Source organism: Adelges cooleyi, unplaced genomic scaffold, assembly GCF_023614345.1.
Source record: "Adelges cooleyi isolate 19-005CV unplaced genomic scaffold, UGA_ACOO_1.1 ACOO_flye_CR_arks_rails_tigmint_CR_PRNA_248, whole genome shotgun sequence".
Taxonomy (NCBI): domain Eukaryota; kingdom Metazoa; phylum Arthropoda; class Insecta; order Hemiptera; family Adelgidae; genus Adelges; species Adelges cooleyi.
This window is the reverse complement of record NW_026095913.1, coordinates 596,443-616,427: the sequence shown is the minus strand read 5'-3', so window position 1 is coordinate 616,427 and position 19,985 is coordinate 596,443. Positions and strand designations below refer to the sequence as shown.

General features: G+C 32.6%; 1 protein-coding gene across 1 annotated transcript in view; it reads right to left on the bottom strand.

The window, feature by feature from the left end:
- LOC126837300 (forkhead box protein B2-like) overlaps positions 1–14,787 on the bottom strand; it is a 40,659-nt gene extending 25,872 nt beyond the window's left edge. Inside the window, exons 1-2 of the mRNA XM_050571145.1 lie at positions 14,290–14,787; positions 9,176–9,858 (exon numbers count right to left, since the gene is read on the bottom strand). Of these exons, the coding sequence (XP_050427102.1) occupies positions 9,176–9,858; positions 14,290–14,456 (850 nt within the window). The 5' untranslated portion in view covers positions 14,457–14,787. The remainder of the gene's footprint in view (positions 1–9,175; positions 9,859–14,289) is intronic.
- Positions 14,788–19,985: the final 5,198 nt, after the last annotated feature.

Here is a 19,985-nt window from a genome sequence, read left to right as displayed (position 1 = left end):
TAAATAGATCAAGTAAACGAGTAAATAAATCGAGCATTCACCGTAAAGCATCGCACAAAAAATCTCACGAATTTTCGAGTACACAGTGAACAAATCGAGTAAATCAATCGAATAAACGAGTAGATAAGTCGATTATTTACTGTGATACGTCAGACGAAACGTGTAAATAAATCCGTAAAATTAGTAAAGAAATCGAGTAAACGACCAGGTAGACAGTGAACGAGTAAAATTAACGTAACGCTACTCGCAAAATGAGTAACCAAATTGAATAAACGAGTGAACGAATGGAATAAATATATCGAGTAAATAAATCTAGCATTTAGCGTGAGCATCAGGTAAAATATCTCACTAATTTTCGAGTAAATGAGAAAATGAGTAAACAATTATTTATTATTGTATTGTTTACTATTATTTGTTATTTTGTAATACTAGTAGCATAGTTACAGATTTAGCGTGGCGATAAATGCCTTTTTTTACACTTATAATGGTATATTGCTTTATATGTTTAGTTATTTGTTTATCTCTAAAAATTAATTACTGTACTCCGAATGCTCAAAATTCCAATAATATGTATTAAATATATATATATATTTTTTCATTCCACCGAATTTTAATTTTCTATAGCAGGAAAACATAGTTTGTGGACTAAACCTCAGAGGAAAAACGGTTATGAAATAAACCAGTCGCAATCCGCATTGTTAACTGATCGCGCCGTCTGACCTAGGCAACTAAATTCACAGTTTCCTCCACTATTCGGTCAGTCTTCTGGTCGACACTATTGACGCTTTGGTTGGTTACATTTATTTATTTGGGGAATGTAACATAATATAAAATTTTCATTAATTTTCAATAAGTCATTATTTCTAGTATTTTCTGTTTTTATTTTATATTGATCTTATCTTGCATATTAAATTTGGGTCATCTACTTTTTTAGTTAACGAGTTATGTAAAAATCAAATATAATTTGATTGTTTTCTGTCTGATATAGATTGAAGATTTTTAATTATTCTGTTATTACCTGCTATAAAAAAATATGAGCTTATACACATTGACGTATATTAAGATTTTATATTAATATTAAAGTAAAACGGTAGAAAAAAAAAACCCAACATTTTTTATCATATTAATTAACCGTCGTGATTTCAGTTGTAATGACCTCAGAATGCGTTTGTGGTAACAATGATAATTAACTAATTAACAAATAATATTAATAGATTACCATTTGCTATCAAGGTTATGTTTTTTTCTTCAAAATAATCATAAATACTATTATACAAAATTCAATATTCCAATTTTTATAAAATGCGTACAAATTATAATGATAGTAAAATATAATATGATGAAAACGTGTTTTTAATCTATATTGTTGCGTAACGACGGTCCCGAGTTCAAGTTGTACACATATAATATAATAATATGTAAAAATACAGTTTTTTTAAACTAAAAAAAACATTATTAGATAGGTATATTAGATAGATAGGTTCATACCTATAAAACACGAAAAAAAAATAATAGCTATCATATTGAAAAAATAAATTTTAATTAAGAATAGACTTTTTATAATTAAACGGTAAAATATGTACATAACTAGATATAAAAGTACAATATATAATATATTATGATATCAAATATACAAGTTCATTGTGCACCGTTTTCTTTGTATTAAACGACATAAAAAAAATAAATCTGTGAATGTTTGGCTGTATTTTAATTGAAACGTTTTCTTGTTTTCAACTTATATGTAGACGGCTCATGGTTAAGACTTATTGTTAATTATTAAATCTCTTGTTTTTTTTTAAATTTCCATTAGTCAGGAGTGTTAACCAGTTGCTACTAGTGAAAAACCCGCACTCCATAATAATTGTATTAAATTGCACATAGTATTTTTCTATAATATATATATTTAATGTTATGTGTATTATACATATAAATTGTATATACACTACTGTCGTTGACCTAAGGCAATAGGCTTTATAAAACGTAGACACACATGAACATTTTTTATCATTTTATTTTTAACGGCCTCAAAATATACTGTACCTATATAATATAAATGCGATAAAAATTTAAAAGGTTATAACCGAATATCAATAGTAGAATATAATCGACCATATACCCCAACAAATTAACAGTTGGCTTATTATGTTATTAATTATTATATATTTAGTAGCATTAATATTGCTGGTATTCTATTTTTTCAATATTTTAATTGACAACTGGAAATATGTAAACTTAAAGTGGTGTCGTATAACATTATAGTATGCTGAATTGATAAAAATACATTTGAGTCCAGCAATTATATTGAAGTTTAGCACAATTTTTGTCATCCAACAATTGCACAATATGTCACAAGTTTTGTCAAAACGGTTATTACTCGCATTGCAAAATATTGTTTTTTTATACTATAAACAATATTGTCGTTATAACAATTATTTAAAAAAAATTAACTAGTATGGAAATACTAATGAACGGTTAATCAAAACTCAAAAATAAATTATTATTATTATTTTAGATATTTTTCTTTTTTAATCCATAATTAGATGTAATCGTTAGGTATAATTTGAATAAAATATTTAATATTATATTGTTAACCGCAAGGCGCAAACCAATTAATATGTAAAGTTTCATTCGTTCTTTTTTATGTTTAATTATACTTAAATTTGTATTATATATTATATGAAATAATTGGGTCAGACTTTCAAGGTTTTAGGACTAACGGAAATACATAGGCAGCATCCATGTATAGACTAAAAACACTTAAACAGTCATGCAGTAATCTTGTTTTCTTGAAGCGTTCAAAAGTAAAATTAGATACTGACAAAATCCAAATGCATGTGAATAATAATATATTTTTTTTAAAGCTTTGACAAAAAAAATATAAGAAATATTATCTCGACTAAAACGCAATGCACCTACTACGAAATACTATACATGAACACAACGTTGGTTATATTTCCATGAGGTCAAAGTTAACCAATTAATACAGTTGTTAAATCTGCGTGACCCCTTTGCACACAGGTCCGTCTCGTCGAATTTCGTTGGGATAATTGGTGCATTGAATATTTTACAGATTATAACGTTCACGTCAAATACAAGGCGATAAGAGTAGTTTTCCGAGAATTTAAAATTAAAAAACCTCACCCAAGAACAATGACATTATAACAGCAGTCAGCACTCGTTATGGACTCTATAGGTCTATAGGTTCACCATATAATATTATGGTTGTGTATACATAGTTTTTATGACTAGAACAATATATTTTACTTTGTCTTATCCGCACTGTATTAACATATACCCATTTCCAACGGCACCGGTGCAATCGTCCAAATTGTCTCTATAGCACGCGTTTCGGAATTGACCATTTTTTACTTACAAATTGTGTTCAAAGCGCTTTTAAAGTTTTCTCACCCCTCATCAAGTCATTTTTCCGCCCTGTCATCATCATAAATCAATTAAATTTAATAAATCACACACGTGTGACACAATTAGTCAAAAAGTCAACAAACATTTAAAAATAAGATTTTTTTTATTACTATTATTGTTCACCCAATTCTTACCACGGTGAAAATTAGAAAAACAAAATTTATATTTTTAGTTAAATAATAATATTAAACATACCTACTTTTCTTTTCACAATCTGACCCGCGCTGATTGTTGGCTTATATTTGAACTATTTTTTTTTTTACATTAAAAAATCAAAAAGAGGGTGAAAAACAATTCGCAGTGCGTATACCGCAAATGTTTTTTTTATATTTTTTATACTTATTTTTCATACACCTTTGTCTGCGCAACCTATGTTTAAAAACAATAAACAACCCGGAGTACCTAATTATATTGTACCCAATTTTTGTTCACTTTTATCGTTTGCAGTGAAATTATACTATACCTACATATATACACAGCAAACATACCGTTCGACAACAGCAGTTTTATACATAGGTACTGTATATTATGTTAGCGCAAGACGATAAAAAAAAAAATGGTGCAAACCCCCCAAAAAGATGATTATCAATTAATTACACGTTTATAAAGCCTTCAGCGCTAAGATTTTACACCCCCCCCCCCACCGGAAGCCGCCAACTCGGTACACGTATAGCGTCAGTTGAAAATCAACACCGGGTCCGGGCTGCAGGTGTTGGTAATATGTGTCCACGGACAACACCTTTATTATTATTAAATAAAACATCTGCCATTCTTTACTCCGTAAAACTGACATTAAATTGGATCTTAATCTCGAAAGCACTTAGCCGTGCCCAACTGCGGTCGCCTTTTGCCCCGTTTTCTTTTTTATTTCTTTGTACTTGCCTATACAACCCTCCGACCGCCGCCTCGGCAATTTATATCATTACGGCAGATAACGCGTTCGTTTAGCCGACAAACAATCCGGTCGGATATCGAAAAATTGAAATTCCACTGCCCCCCCCCCCTGCCACAAAAATACACTCCCTAATCTGCTTGCAGATAGAATAGCACAACTACGTATCGGAAAAAAATGTAATTTAGACAAAGTTGAGGGGGGGGGGCGGGCTAACTTTAGATACATGCCAAACAAACGGTTATTATTGTTATATTTTTAATTTATTTACACTGCACTAAGACGGTTTTTTTTCACTTCTCGGCCTTAATAGCTGTTCATTAAGGTTACAATATAGTGTAGGTAAACGTGTGCGTAACGCCTCGGGGGCAACGAGAAGTCGTCCCGATACGCGCCTATATTATAATATACATATCCCGACGGGCGTATAGGGTACCTATACCCATCATACTTGTTATAATTGTATTTATAAAGTGTACATTAGAACAGCAATAACAATATATATATAATATGTACACGAGAAACGATCTTTCAAACAAACGCGAGGGGTGGGGGAGGAAATACATACACAACAGTATATTACAAGCTCATGGTATATATTGATTTACTTTAATCGTTTTCGTAAAGGACACGCAGCACACGCGCCTAGAGGTAAAGGACACCGACTCACAAGTAGCAGCACCTAATGTTTATAATTTATAGTTAGGCGCGCAAATTATGAATAATGAAAACGACTATTGACCAGTTCCTCGGCTCTATATATTATTATAATTCATTTTTAAACGCCCCATTTGAATAAATAACACCTATACCAACCAAATAACATCAACTGTATAACGAGCGTTTGGTTTACCTAAACATATTTTATTAATTGGTAATCAAGCAGTTATAGGTAAAATTCCTTGAGGGTCACCCTTACACATGATGGTGTAATAAACGCAATTCACTCTTGGAACATAAATAAATTGGTAACATTAGCATTGTACGGAAAAAATTATTATTTATTATAACGACAAATAGTAATTAAATGTATAGTTGGAATAACTAAATAAGTCATTGGCCTAATAAACGTAGGTATTGCTAGTTGCTTTAACTAAACATTTGTATTGCATACTATGAAGTTATTACAAGTGACACCTATACATTTACAGTGTCCTTAATTTTAAACATAATTAATGATGATTATAATATTATCTTTAGTTACTGTATAAATATAATATCGTTGATCCAACTATAAAAAAATGTCAATGTTACAAAACAAATGGTAATTCTGCAATAACATACGCATAACATTTTTAACGTTTATTTTTTTTAGACACGAAAAGAAGTACCTACCTAAATAATATAGTTTGATAAGGAACTTGAGTACTGTAAACCGTTGGTAATCGTTTAAGTTATGCGCATCATAATCGTCTTAGTTATGACTATTAGTTAGGCAATATTTGACAAAAAAATGATCTGTTCAGACTATCAATTTAAACATAATATATAAATTGCAAAAACGCAAAGTAATACATATTTCATGATAAAATTTTTTTTTTGTAATTACAATTTTGCACATTGCCAATTCCGGTGGCAATAGAACAAGGGTAAATGTACACACCTTTCACAAAAGAATAAACGATTTTGTTTTCAATTGGGTTGGCCATGACAGACGTGCATATTGTCGCTACTCTCTTACACATATATTATGCCTTCGATTATAACGGTTTGTACGGGTTCGGTCGGTCAGGTTATCAATTCACTTAGCTATTGACGCGACGGCAAACGTCTTGGCACGAGTTAATATTCCATTAAGAGAAAAACATTTTTTTTTTTTTTTAAATAAAAACAAATAACACTGCCTTCTGTTCCCGGGCCGTAGTCACGCGATACACGGTATACACTTTGGCCGGAACCCGTACACGCGTATCATTATGTTATGATGATGATGATGATGATTATTATTATTAGCTAGTAGCAAAGTATTTCCCTTGACGTTTTTCCCCCTCAGGCTTGTACTCGAAAAGCTACTTTACTTTTTTACGGCTACTGTCGGCTCGGAAGTCACCCCAAGGGCTGTTAAGTTTGCCGGACACATAATATATATATATGTATTACTATGTTATATAATAATAATGTGTACATATTATTATCTTATATTACGTTTCAAAGTCGGTGGTAGTCGTCGGCGACCTACACACGAATGCCCGCAAAAAAAAACCAAAAAGGGTTCACGGGAGAAGTTAAACAAATAATATGTAAAAAAATATTTATAAAACACACACACGCTCAAATTCTCTACAGCACACAATAGTATAGGCACCGCTGTCTTGTTTAATGCCTTTTTATATGTGTATTTTTTTGGGTTTTTTTTAAACCTCGCCACCCGGGAGTTTATGTACATCCGACCGAGATTAAAAACACGGTATATATACACACAAACACATATTATTATTATATAATAAATAAATATATATGTATATAGTCGTTTACGACACATTCAAAAACCGGACCACCGCGAACACCTCCGACGGCCGGACGAACAAATAACAATAATCATAACGACAATAATAGGTAGGTATCACAATATAAAAGCTACCGGATTTGTATAATAACAGTGTGTGACTGTCTGTCTGCGTACAATAGGTTCTGAAGTCGCGCCTATTGTTAACAAAAAATAAAAATAAAGGTTCGGTGTGTAAAACGGAGCCGAATTTATGCGATATTTGATTCTTCTTGTTGTAGGCATGCATAAGTATTATTTAAACATTAAAAAGGAAAAAAAATACTAATAAATATAAACGTCTTTAAACCGCAGTGTTACTTTCCAAAGCTCACAACAACAGCGTCACTACTCGACCGTGATACCAGTCATAAAAAAAAAATAAATAAAAAGATTTATCACCTCTATTCACCCAAAAAAGTTTAAAAATAAAACCTATAGACCGGATTGTTTTACGTATATATTAGAAAATAAATCAACCAGTGTTGTGCACTTATCTAGATAATGAAAACAAAAAAAAGTTATATGTGAACAATAATCTAGATAATTGATTTGCAAATTTCATTAAAGTTGAGATTTTAATGTTGGCGAAAACGATAATGAACTAAACAACTCAAACACTTGAATTGAGTATCAGCTGGTGCACCGTTTTTCCCATGTATTTTATGTAAAGATAGTACAAATACAAAACGGTTGAACGCTAAACCCGCGTCGGCCTAAGACTACAGTAAGAAAACATTATTTTTGACGACTTATTCATTGGCAATCGACACACGTGTGAAACGGCCATAATGAAAACGAGGCTCGTTTTGCAAAAAAAAGAATAGAAAAAATAACAAATAAATTTGAAATTATTATAATTTAAACAGACTAACGCTTTAAACGGTCATCAATATAATGCGCGATGGATGTATGCAGTAAGTATTTAAGTGTATGTGCACAGAGTACATATTGTACACACACAAAAATATTCAAAGTCATTGTGTATTTTATGTCTATGACCTATTCAACGGCACGCTATAGGTAGTATAATATATATGTATATATAATAATATTATGTGGCCACTAAAACGGAAGCCCATTACGCTTTTTACACACTAGACTCGACAATAGAATGAAATCTTCTTATTTATCATGAAAACGGTAAAAAAAAATACCATAGACGCTCTTTTGGTGGTCTAAGTCCAAAAGCCTTATTGTAGATATTTCTATTCGGTTTCAGAGTAGGTAGGAAGTATGTACCTATAATATTATTTTAGAGACAAAAAAAACAACAATGGGTTATCGACCTCCGCGGATAAGAATCGTGAATTGTATGTACATCTAACAATCAGTCCGAACCGATTCGAAATCAAACTTGTGTACACTCGTTTTGTAGGTTCCCCTGCCTCTCCCCTACAAATAGGTTGTGTATTATTGTTGTTATTATAGTATATTGGTTAACCTTTACTGTGCAATTTTCTCTCCAGCACGATACCGCCTGTAACCGGTGTGCAAATAACAGTTGTGATTAATCCAAGTTATAATAATATATAAGTTATAATCTAATATCATAGTTACAGTAAAATCTATAAGCTAGAGGTCCGACTTTTTGCAATGAAGCAACGCTCAAAAAAAAAAAATGATATTATATTATAATTACATTTTGCAAAAGGGTTATTTACCGTTATAGGTTTTCTCTATGTTTTACTATACGGCCATAGTAATGGTACTAAGCAGTACACCGTGTTGTGGACTATCTAAATAAGTTTTCCAGATAAAAATGTATTATCTTTTCATCTGTTTAACTGTAAAGTTTACAGTGTAAACAATTATAGATACACTCCATAAGTATTTAAATCTAGGAATATATTTGAAATTATTAATTGATGATTAAAACGAGTGGACTTACATTAATAGATATAACATCGAATGAGCAGAGAACTCGGCCATAAAATTAAGTAACAATATTATTATTAGATACCATAAAAATAAATTAATCAAGGAGATAACACGCGGTCTGCTTTTAAGGAATTCTGTATAGGCAATATTTAAGAAAAAAAAGATTAATACGGTAACGTATATATTTTGTTAACTTTTCAAATTAAGAATAATTTACTAAAAATAATATTACACTCCACCTTACTCCCGTCCTAAACTGTAAAAATAATAATTATCCAAAACTGGTTATCGACAAATTATTCCGTATTACTAAATTTAATCAAATATTACCTATTATTGATATAATAAACATCTATTTACTATAAAAGTATAAAAAAAGAATAATTGTATTAAGCCTAATATCTTTTAAGATATTGAGTGGGTCATAGCTATGTTAACCAACCACCTTGTACATTAACTTTAATATAAGTATTTGGGTGTAATACTTGCCGTACCACAGTCCAAGTTTGTGAAGTTGGAGAGTTGAGGGAAAGGCGGCATCGAGTGTGGATAATGAAACGGCGGTAGTGGGGCGGAAGGTCCGGGGAACACGTTGGCGGCCGCCGCGGCGGCTGCGGCTGCGGCGGCGGCAAACGGTTGCTGCAGCAATCCTTGCAGGGCGGCGGCGTACAGGGCCGCATATCCGACCGTGTGCGTATCCTGCACGAGGGGCCTGTGCGCGGGCGGCAGACACACGGGCGGCGGATATCGCGGCCGGTCGGCCGCCGGCGGCGGCGGCGAGGGTGGCGACTCAACGGCAGCAGGTCGGCCGATACACGGCGCTATTATGCTCTCTATGCTGAACGGTTTGGGCTTGTGGTGTTCCGTTGTCGTCGTCGTCGTCGTTGTAGTCGTCGACGACAGCTTCGGCTGCGGTTCCGTCGGCGTGGCCGCGCTCACCGTCGACAGACGCGGCGATTCCGACGACGGCCGTCCGAAAGTGGCCTCGAGCAGTGCACGATCTGCGGCCGGCAACTTGAACCGCTTGCGGCGCCTTAGGAACGATCCGTTCTCGAACATGTCCAGGGCGGCCGGATGTAGGGCCCAGTAGGCGCCCTTGCCCGGCCGGTCGGGCCGCCTGGGTATTTTCACGAAGCAATCGTTGAACGACAGGTTGTGCCTCAGTGAATTTTGCCACCTGTAAAACATAAGAACATCTTATTACTATTATAAATTGTATTGTTTTAAACAAGTAACACCCTAGAAGGGTAAAAAGATAAAGAATATCTTTAACGTGAATAAAGTATAGCACTTTATATTTTAAAAATAACATACAATTAATTTATGAACTTTAATTAGTTACAACACTAACATGTTCGAAGTAAACGATTTTATTTTAGTTATGAAATCGTGGAAAACATCCAAATTTTGGTACATACATTTGGTAATACTAATACACATATTAGGACATACTTAAAAGTTGATATAATTACCAACTAGTATTACATTTCTCGTATTAATTCGTAAATAAATGACATTGTTCAAAATACGATTAAATCTATATAAAACATAAATAAATATTTTTTATATTCTAAAATAATTATTAGGTGATGAAATAAACACAACAATTTTCACTTATAATTCGAATTTTAATAAAACTAAAATGTATTACAAACATTAAAAAAAGTGGATTAAGTTGTACAATTTTGGCTTTGACCAAGTTACAAATTACAATGTTTGTCAATTGTCATAGTGATTTGCGCGATCAACACACCCACAATGCGTGTAGTGTCGCAATTAAAAATTAAATCGTTGTTTTAATTATAAGTTTTGCGGTGTGAAAAGCCCACAGACGCACACTTTGTATACCTACAAAAGTTTCCCACGTTCCAGCAGCTGTTGGAATATGATTGTCTAAGCACATTTGTTTTTTTTTTTTAATTGATAAGATCTAGACGACTATCCAGTTCGGTAAAAAAAAAACGTAGGTACCGCCGACTGTTATTGACCAATGTCAACACTGCACGTGGTGAAGGACAATTATTATTATTATTATTGTTATTTGTTCCACTATTATTGTGATTGGTAATGAAACAAACAAAAGCGTTTGTCATTGTACAATGTGCTTTTTATCCGAAACAATAATTGCATCGGCGCAGATCGGTCGATTTATAACTAAAATTATATTATACCTATAGAACCGATTGATTTATAGAAACAGAATAGATTCCTTCGAGTATTAATAGTAATTACAGTGTAATAATAAATAATAATAATTGTAGTGGTTCGACCGTGACGCGGTGGCGTTTACGTACTGGTACATAGATTTTCAAAAAAATGTCTTATGGAAAAAGTGGTTATATATGGCGATGACACCGGTGACAGTCCAGAAATGGATGCAGTATAATATTTTATTGAAAAAAAAAAACCAAATAACAAATGGTAGTTTGCACTGAACAATATATTTTTTTTCAATTCGTTTCGGTTACTATCAGCAATGACCACGACGCTCATTAGTAATTCGAAAAGCAATAAATTAATCGAACAAAAAATATATAGGTAGCAAAAACGATTTTTTTTTTTAATTTCGAGTTGCCGCTCTATTAATCAAAAGCATACGTTCGGATTTTAATTGAGTGTTCATTGTACCTAGTAATTATTTTAATGAATATAGGTAGCGTTTACTTATACACCTAAAAAAATGTACATAGTATATAATAGATATATAAATATTCTATACAAAAGATAAAAATATGAACTCATTTCATACGGATTTTTTTTCCATACAGATCAAGACCCGGTTAGGTATATATATTATGTAGTAGTTACTATATGAAATGCCACGCCGACTAAATAAGATTATATTGCGTTATTAGTTAGTAATTATGTTTATTTTTAATTGATACCTACAAACATGTTTCACTATAATATTTCTTCGTCGATTATTATTATTGTACATATAAATAACTAACCTAACCTAACCGAAACACAGATACGGTCAGGTTAGATTAATTATTGTTACATACACTTTTTTTTTATCAATTATTATAACAGCCATATTTCAGGTATAATTTACGGTGTATAGGTACTTGAACTTTAATAACACCGAAAACGAGATATAGCGTAGGTATTGTGTTTGATTATTAAACTGTTAATTTTGAATGTGCTTATATGTCTTGAAATCATTTTACTGCTCAACTTGTATTGTATACCAATCGGTTTTCTAGTTTCATTTTAACAAGTTGACTGCCAGAACCATTTTGTGTGTATATCTATTTATCTGTTATTAGTATCTAATAGTTTGAGTACTAAATAAGGTATTCAAAGTACTTGTAACTAACTTCAGTAGGTATAACATATAAGTTTGAAAGGAACAGTGGTTTGCCCCTTTCATTATATATATGATGATGTAGTATCATATCAGAGCCTAATGTGAAAAACAAGGAAATAATATTTTTAATTAGATACTTGGAAATGCTAACATTTATGGATAAATTTAATAACGACGATCCAGAAAGACTTGATAATCGCACATTGTGATATTCCCAGTTCTGTATTATAATAATTGTTTATAAATTGCGCATTTAAGTCCCGTGTAAATAGGTATTATAGGTATGTAGTAATAATTCATAATATTGTTATCATTAAAATCGTTTAACTTGACTGCAGAACGTTAAACGCTTTTATAGGCCGACTAAAAACTTGTTTTTGCAACACAGAAAAACAGTATTTTATGTATTGGTAATAATATTATATTATGCGACATCGCGGTAATACTTGTAGTCAGTTATAATATTATTTTTTAGATATACTAGCTACATTACTTTAACGTCATCGATGCAATATTTATACACAATATATATGTAATAGGTATAAATTATATACAAAAATTGAAGAAGAAAAAAAAAATATATATATATATGTGTTTGTGTGACTGTACGTGTCACCGAACTTGGTTTAAGTTGTACAGACACGTGTTACCTTCTAGTGACTTCTCCAAGATGAATAGCGTCTCTGTCATGTTTGCAGTATACCATAATATCGGTAGATACATAACGTACCTACTTACTTATATATATATATACACTTCTGTGTTGGTAGAATGTGTACAACTCGAGCGTAACGGGCGCCATGAGAACCGATTTTGCTCGCATAGCGTGTGCCATTTTAATATCTACCCATAATAATATATAGGTATATGAAAAATGTATAATATACATATAAATACCTATTTAAAACCAACAAAACCGGCCAACCGACCGGTACATTACACACAACTTGTAATTTGTATGCAACTATACATAAAACCTATCTATACAGCGTTAAGTCCGACCGTTAAAAAAAAAACCTCAATCATTTGACCAGTATAATAGGAGCTTAAGAAGTGTTGACGATTTCCCATAAAGAGTATTCACCAATAGAAAAAATATGTATAAGACCTAGGCGCTATATCCAATACATAATCTATAAAAACGCTTAATTTATAATAGCTGTATAGGTAGTGTGTATATAAATCCTATAGTCGCTATATTATGTACTGTATATATTGTGTATATAATAACATAATGTACTAGTGCTTGTCTCGACCCCGGCATACAAATTGTGTAGGACACACATCTCTAGCATTAGGCATAATGGAGATATGCACATATGAGATTTTTTTTCATTAACCACTAAGTACTAGAAAAAAATATATTATATGTTTATACTCAAAGTTCAGTCGAGAGGCCTCACGTGTAACCTAGCAATGACACTGGATGATTGTGTGTAGACAAAATACATTTTTTTCTTAATACAAGCGAGTTCAGTTAATAGACCTCCACTAGAGGATCTTTTTTTTTTACAAAAAAAACAATTTCTTTTTTAAATTCTAACAGACGGTACACATCGCAAACAAACGGCTTGCTCAAGAAATATTCTTAGAGACAGGATTTTTTTTTTTTTTTTATGCATTGTAAAAAAAATGTATACATTTTCTAAGACCCGCGATAGAAATAGAATTTTAAATAAAATAATGTGCTTCACCGACTCTACTTCCCCTTCTTTATATTTTTTTAGAATTAAAATCAAAACAAATATGTTTATTGTTGGTGTAGTTAGAATCATCCTTTCGGTTGGAGAGCATGTCACAAATGTTCAAATATCGAAAAATATTAAATTCGAATTAACGATTTAAAACACCGTCTGATGTTTATAATAAGCACACCCCACCAAAAAGTTATGGTTATTTTTGTTTAATATATTTTGCAATATTGCACTTGCAATTATTGTCAATTAGGATGTTTGTACAACAGCCGACCGGTAGGTGTATTAATTTAGTTTTTACTCGTCGCCGAACACGTGGTAAGGTCGACCGATATTATTTATCTCATAATAGATACTATTGTACGAATGCATACATTTCTCGTTAAATAAATACCGGTATTATTTAAAGGACACCGGTATTTAGAACCAAGGCCAGGGCAATATAATGATCCACTTGGTCAACGGACAAACGGCCGTTATGTTTTCTGTTACTTTTTCAATCGTTTTTTTTTAGTCTGGCTCCTGAGTCGGTCCGTTGGACTTAAATGAGAGGTAATAATTGTTAGCGGTTATAATATTAATATGTTTTTAATGGGTTTTGTACCTTTGAGTGTTTTTTCGGTAGTACGGAAACCGGTCGCTAATGAATTTGTATATGTCCGACAGCGGAAGCATTTTTTCGGGCGCGCTCCATATGGCCATCGCCGTGAGCGATATGTAGCTGTACGGCGGCTTTTGGTCGCCGTACGACTCTCTGCACGGTCTGGGCATCGTCCTGGTTTCACGTGACCATCCTCCTGGTTTTACAGCTGAACGGCGCGGCTCGTCCCGCGGTCGGCACGTCCATCGCAAACAGTCGACGGTCGCGTCGCAGCGTTTAAATGCGCGCGCGAATCCGACTCGATGACATCCTATGACATTTTCGCGTAGGCCACGCGGCGGTGCCTACCTGTATATCTGATCGAATTGCGCACGGGTCCGCGGCTCGGGCGCCAGTCGTTGGACGCGCGAAAACGTCAGAGAATCGCAAAACAATAATATTATTGTATATTATATTATTCTGTTGCCGTTACCGGCGGCGGCGGTGCGTGTAAATCGACGGGAGACGCGGCGGCGTACAAACGATACTGACCGGTTTGGCCCGGCACCGTGCCGGCCGACGGCCCCCCTCGCGATGGGCGTGACGGCCGCCGGACGCCAGTTGGCCGCGGACGCCGGTCGCGAGTGCCATTTTGTACACGCCCAGGCGTACACGCGCTGCTGACGCTGTCGTATCCCCACCGCTCATGACCCGACCGGTAATTCTGGGATTTATGATCCTGCGAAAATTGAATTATACGACCTTTGCAACAATAATAATAATGTAACTATATAGCCGTTTGTATTAGTATATGTATACCTACGACCGAATAGTTGTAGATATCAAAATATCCATTTAAGCCACCACGACGTCTGCCTGAACATAATAATATATTTAGTGTATAGGGGGTAAAACATAAATGACAGTGTACAAAAAACAGAACAAAAAAACAAATTCGAAATCTGCAAAGCTCGTTGTCTTATAACTTGAACTTAATGATTAATGATTAGTAGATTATACCTGATATAGTACAACGTTATATAAACGTCTACAAAGCAAAAAAACAAAGTTAGGCCGAGTTAAAAAGTTAAAAGTTTAATTAAAAATCACTTTTAACAGGATAATATTTATAAGCTGGAGTGAACCAAGAAAATTCGTGTGATTTTTTTCGTCACGCTATATTTATTTACTTGATTTTATTCGATTTATTTACTCGTTTACTCGATTTATTCAACAAAGCATAAGAACATTATCACGCTTCTACATTTCTAGTTTTAAGCTCAAAATCTCACGAATTTTGTTTCACACATTGACAGACACTACTGCTATAGCAGTAATATGATATTTTGATATTATAACAGTAATATGAAAAAATAATGTTATAGCATTACACCTATAGCTGTTGCATTGTTGAATTGTACCAGATGATAGAGGAAACTCGACTATTGGGCGAACTATTCGATAACAGAAATTTCAAAAATTATGAGTGTTCGTCAATGTGTTTAATAACTTTTACTTCATCGAGATATTTTTGAATTTTTCAAAAATACAAAATTACTCTGAAAAGTATTAAATCCTATAAATACAATGTGAAGAATGTAATAAACGCTATTTAGGTCAGGCAAAACGAAATATTGGTGATAGGTTTAAAGAACATAATATAAGGAACATTAAAAACCAAAAAGTACACAAATTAACGAATTTAACGAATTTTAATAAAACATAGGTATGATTATAATTGTTAACCCAAAAAAACCTTTTTATGTAAAAACATTTTATATGTTTAATGTTTATGAGTAATAAAAAACGATAAATAATATTTGTAATGCAAAAAATTATACAATACACCTACATTAATAAATACATTATCTTACCTTTTAGTATTTGAGTAAACGATGATTAAACATTCAATTTGTTCATAACATTTTTATATTTTTTTCTCTGAATTCAGATACCATTATGTTTTTTTATTTATTTATTTATTTTTTTTTAAGTTCCCCTGACAAAGTCATCTAAACTTATTGTTAATATAATTTACATTTTTAGCGTTTGGAAAAAGATAACATAATTATGACAATATATATATAATATACATGGTGATTAGTTACGACGTTTAACAGATACCGTGTGGTTAACATTAGAGAATGGTATAAAACATTTACGTTTTGATATTTAAATTACAAAATATGATTGAAACCATTATGTTAAAACTACACGTTGATAGATTTCTTAGAACAACGACTTTCTGTAAACTAAAATAAAAGTTATAATTAAAATATCATCAAGCATAATTCAAACCACTCTATTTATTTTAAATAACATATTATTCTAAGTACCTTTAGTTTATATATTTGATGAGCGTATACATTTTAGAAGTAGGTATATCTCAGTATTCACATTGATTACCAACGGTATTATTTAAAATACAATAAATGTTGACAAGTTCCTAGATCGAGTAAGTTATGATACTATATTAAAATTAACTATGAAGTTAAGAGTTAAGACGTACAAATCACATGAATAAACAAAATTTGTATAAGTTGGTACGTTTATGATTTTTAAACGCTACTATAGCTTTGCCAAAGTTGAGTGTCAATAAATAATAACAGAAGAGCAGTCAAGTGTCACCTAAATATGTCATTGTCTTCAAGGTAGATTTATTAGGTTATTAATTTTTCGCACTCCCCTTAATTTTTAAACTATGTAGCTCTTTAATTACTCAATCAATTTAACTAGTTTTACGCCTAAAATTAATTTGAAAATGATTTTATCATTTTCAGTTATAATAGTTCCTGTAGACCTGTGACCTCTCCATCCTTTTTATCCATTCATATAACTGATAAAAGCACTATAAATTGTATGTAACAGTAATTAGTTGTATAACGTTATATATATATAATTAGAAAATGCATGTGTATGTAATACTTTTTCATTAGCAGAGGCTCATTTTAAAAATAATGTTCGCCCTTAGGGGGAAGTTATGATGCCTAGGCATTATTCAATTTTAATTCTAATCAAATATACAATATTAATAAAACTGGAATACAATTTTAATGCGTCAAATAAATTTACTAGCCCATAATATGCCGCTGGTTATTTTTTTAAATTAGCTTATGCTGATGATGTTATTAAAACCGCTAAATATTTTTTTTCTTTTGTGAACATTTTCATTGCATGGAAGTTTATTTTGCGTAGAATTAATAATTGAATCGGTCATTTCAAAAACCACTTAAGTCACCAATTTAAACATTTGCAGGAGGCAATAAAAACTGTGCTACTCACACCTTAACGAATTTTTAAGAATTTTTTTCAGCTAAATGTAACAACTAGACCTAAATACGCTGAAATAAAAAAAAAATCACAAATCATGGAAAATTAAAAGAGAAAACCCAGAAAAACTGAGCTTGACTTATGTTGTTTTAGCAGGAAACGGAGTTAAGGTATATATAAAATGAACAAAATGAGGACAATAGTCATATATTTAATGAAAATATTGAAGATACTCCTTAAAAATTGTAATTTATCAAAATTTATTATGGAACAAATGTAAACAAACAATTTAATCTAAATCACAGAACCTCACAGAACAGACGCTTGAGTCTTCTATATGGTGCTAATCTGACATGTTTGTGTGCGCGCTACCTTGCGATGCATGTAAAAACCACATTAGTCATTGACTTAGGTTGTTTTACCAATGAACGTTATTAAGAGGGCGCTGTAAAATGGAGAAGGAATTACCTGACTAATGTTGTTTTAACATGGATTATAGGTCTACCTTCAAGCAATAGTTTGCGACCAAAAAAGCCATTTTGAAAAAAAGTTGACTTATGTGGTTTTTGAAATGACCGATTCAATTATATTGGGCAAAATTTGTTTTAATCTTTTAAAATAATATCTTCCTTTTTTTAATAGAAAACATTGTATGTTACTATACACTACATACGGTATATTAAAATTATATACATATATATAGGTATCTACATATAGACTTCATTTATAAGTTATAAAGTAAATAAAGCTTACCTGTTCAATAATTAAACACAGTGAACGGTGACTGACGGTCCGAGGATAGACTCTGCAATGATTCCGAAACGTCCGTATAAAACTGAGGCTGTAGGTATACATCCAAAAATTATTTACATAATATTTCAATCCGTGAAAGCTTTAACACACTTGGCTTTGGATGGACGGCCAGTGGTCTATTTAGAGTTTTAGGCTTTTTGTCTTTTGTTTGTCCCGATAAGAATTCAAGAACATTAAAAATACTAGTTTCAGACGTTCTTGTTGGCATTTGTTGGTAGGGTTAGTTTTTAGAGATGTGGATACTTTGAATTTTTGGCTTTATATGTTCAGATCTCAGTTTTAACACATTCATAAAATCAGTAAGTGTATTGCTGATTTTCCTGTAGGTATGGTTGGTTTTTCGTAAACGGCTAACTATAGTTCATATTGACCGATAGTCGAGTGAATCGCCATCTGTACTATATAATGCCTATGCGTGTAGTTACATCAGTAGAAAAGAAACTAATAAACTAAATTAGTAAATTATCAACGTTGTAGGCGTTCGGTCGAGTTGTGACACGGTGATGTTAATATTTAAATATAACGTCGACGACAAATGGCTGCAACTCTGACCGCAAGCAATCGTGGCCACACACTACATATTATTATTATTATTACTATTCTAATAACTTGTATAAACGGAATACAAGTGACTATATACAATAAACAATCACAGCCACCCGCAGCTGGGAGTAAGTGTAATATATGGTCCATATATAGACAGGCACAATCACGGTGCGTTTGCGGTGGGCTGAAGTGACAAATGATACGCGCCAACCCCAGTGTAATAATATTGGAATTTTAAATTATAAACGTCAAGCTAAAAAACAAAACACTAATAATAATAATAATAATAATGACATTCTGTGTGTCGGTACTGCAGTCTCGTGAGAAACGGTCGGAAACTACCGTGCAAGAAGCCGAAAGCAAGACAATAACGAGCAAAGACAACTGCTGCTGCCGCCTCGTCCTATATGTACAGCAATAATACCTATGTATGCATTCGGCAAGAGAGGTCTTAACTTTCGGATTGATGGGACGAGCCCTCCCAACGCGACTCCACGGCAATTTGTCAATCGCATCCGACAGAAATTGGCTCCGTAATTACCTCTGGGCTTGTGTTTTGGCTTCGATCTCAAAACCATACAACCGAACGGTAGTCCAATATCACGCTTGTTATATTATATGACTTGTATAGAGATGTATATATATATATATATATATATATATATATATGCATTTGCCGTGGCCTGTGTGTGGCCCTCAAAGAGTCGAGCCGGCATTTTTAACGTCCATATAAAAGTATACACGGCATAATGATATTTTAATCTATGTATAAAAATGATAAACAGCAACGATAGCCTCTAAATGTAGAGTTTATTGCTAATATTACCATACATGCATTGGATTAGCGATCACAGATTATTATTAACAAACTATGACTATAGATGTTTTATATGATGCTAATGCATCGTGTCGTCGGTGTATCAATAAAAATATTTGAACCGTTATTATAAGAGCACGTTGCATACAAAGCTCAGTGGTCGAAAGGGATCAAAACGAGTGGGGGGATGAAACTAATCCGGTTAAATCCTAAAATTCTAGTTTTCATAGTAAAATAAAATTGATGTATAACTGATTTAGCTGTGGCTTAATAA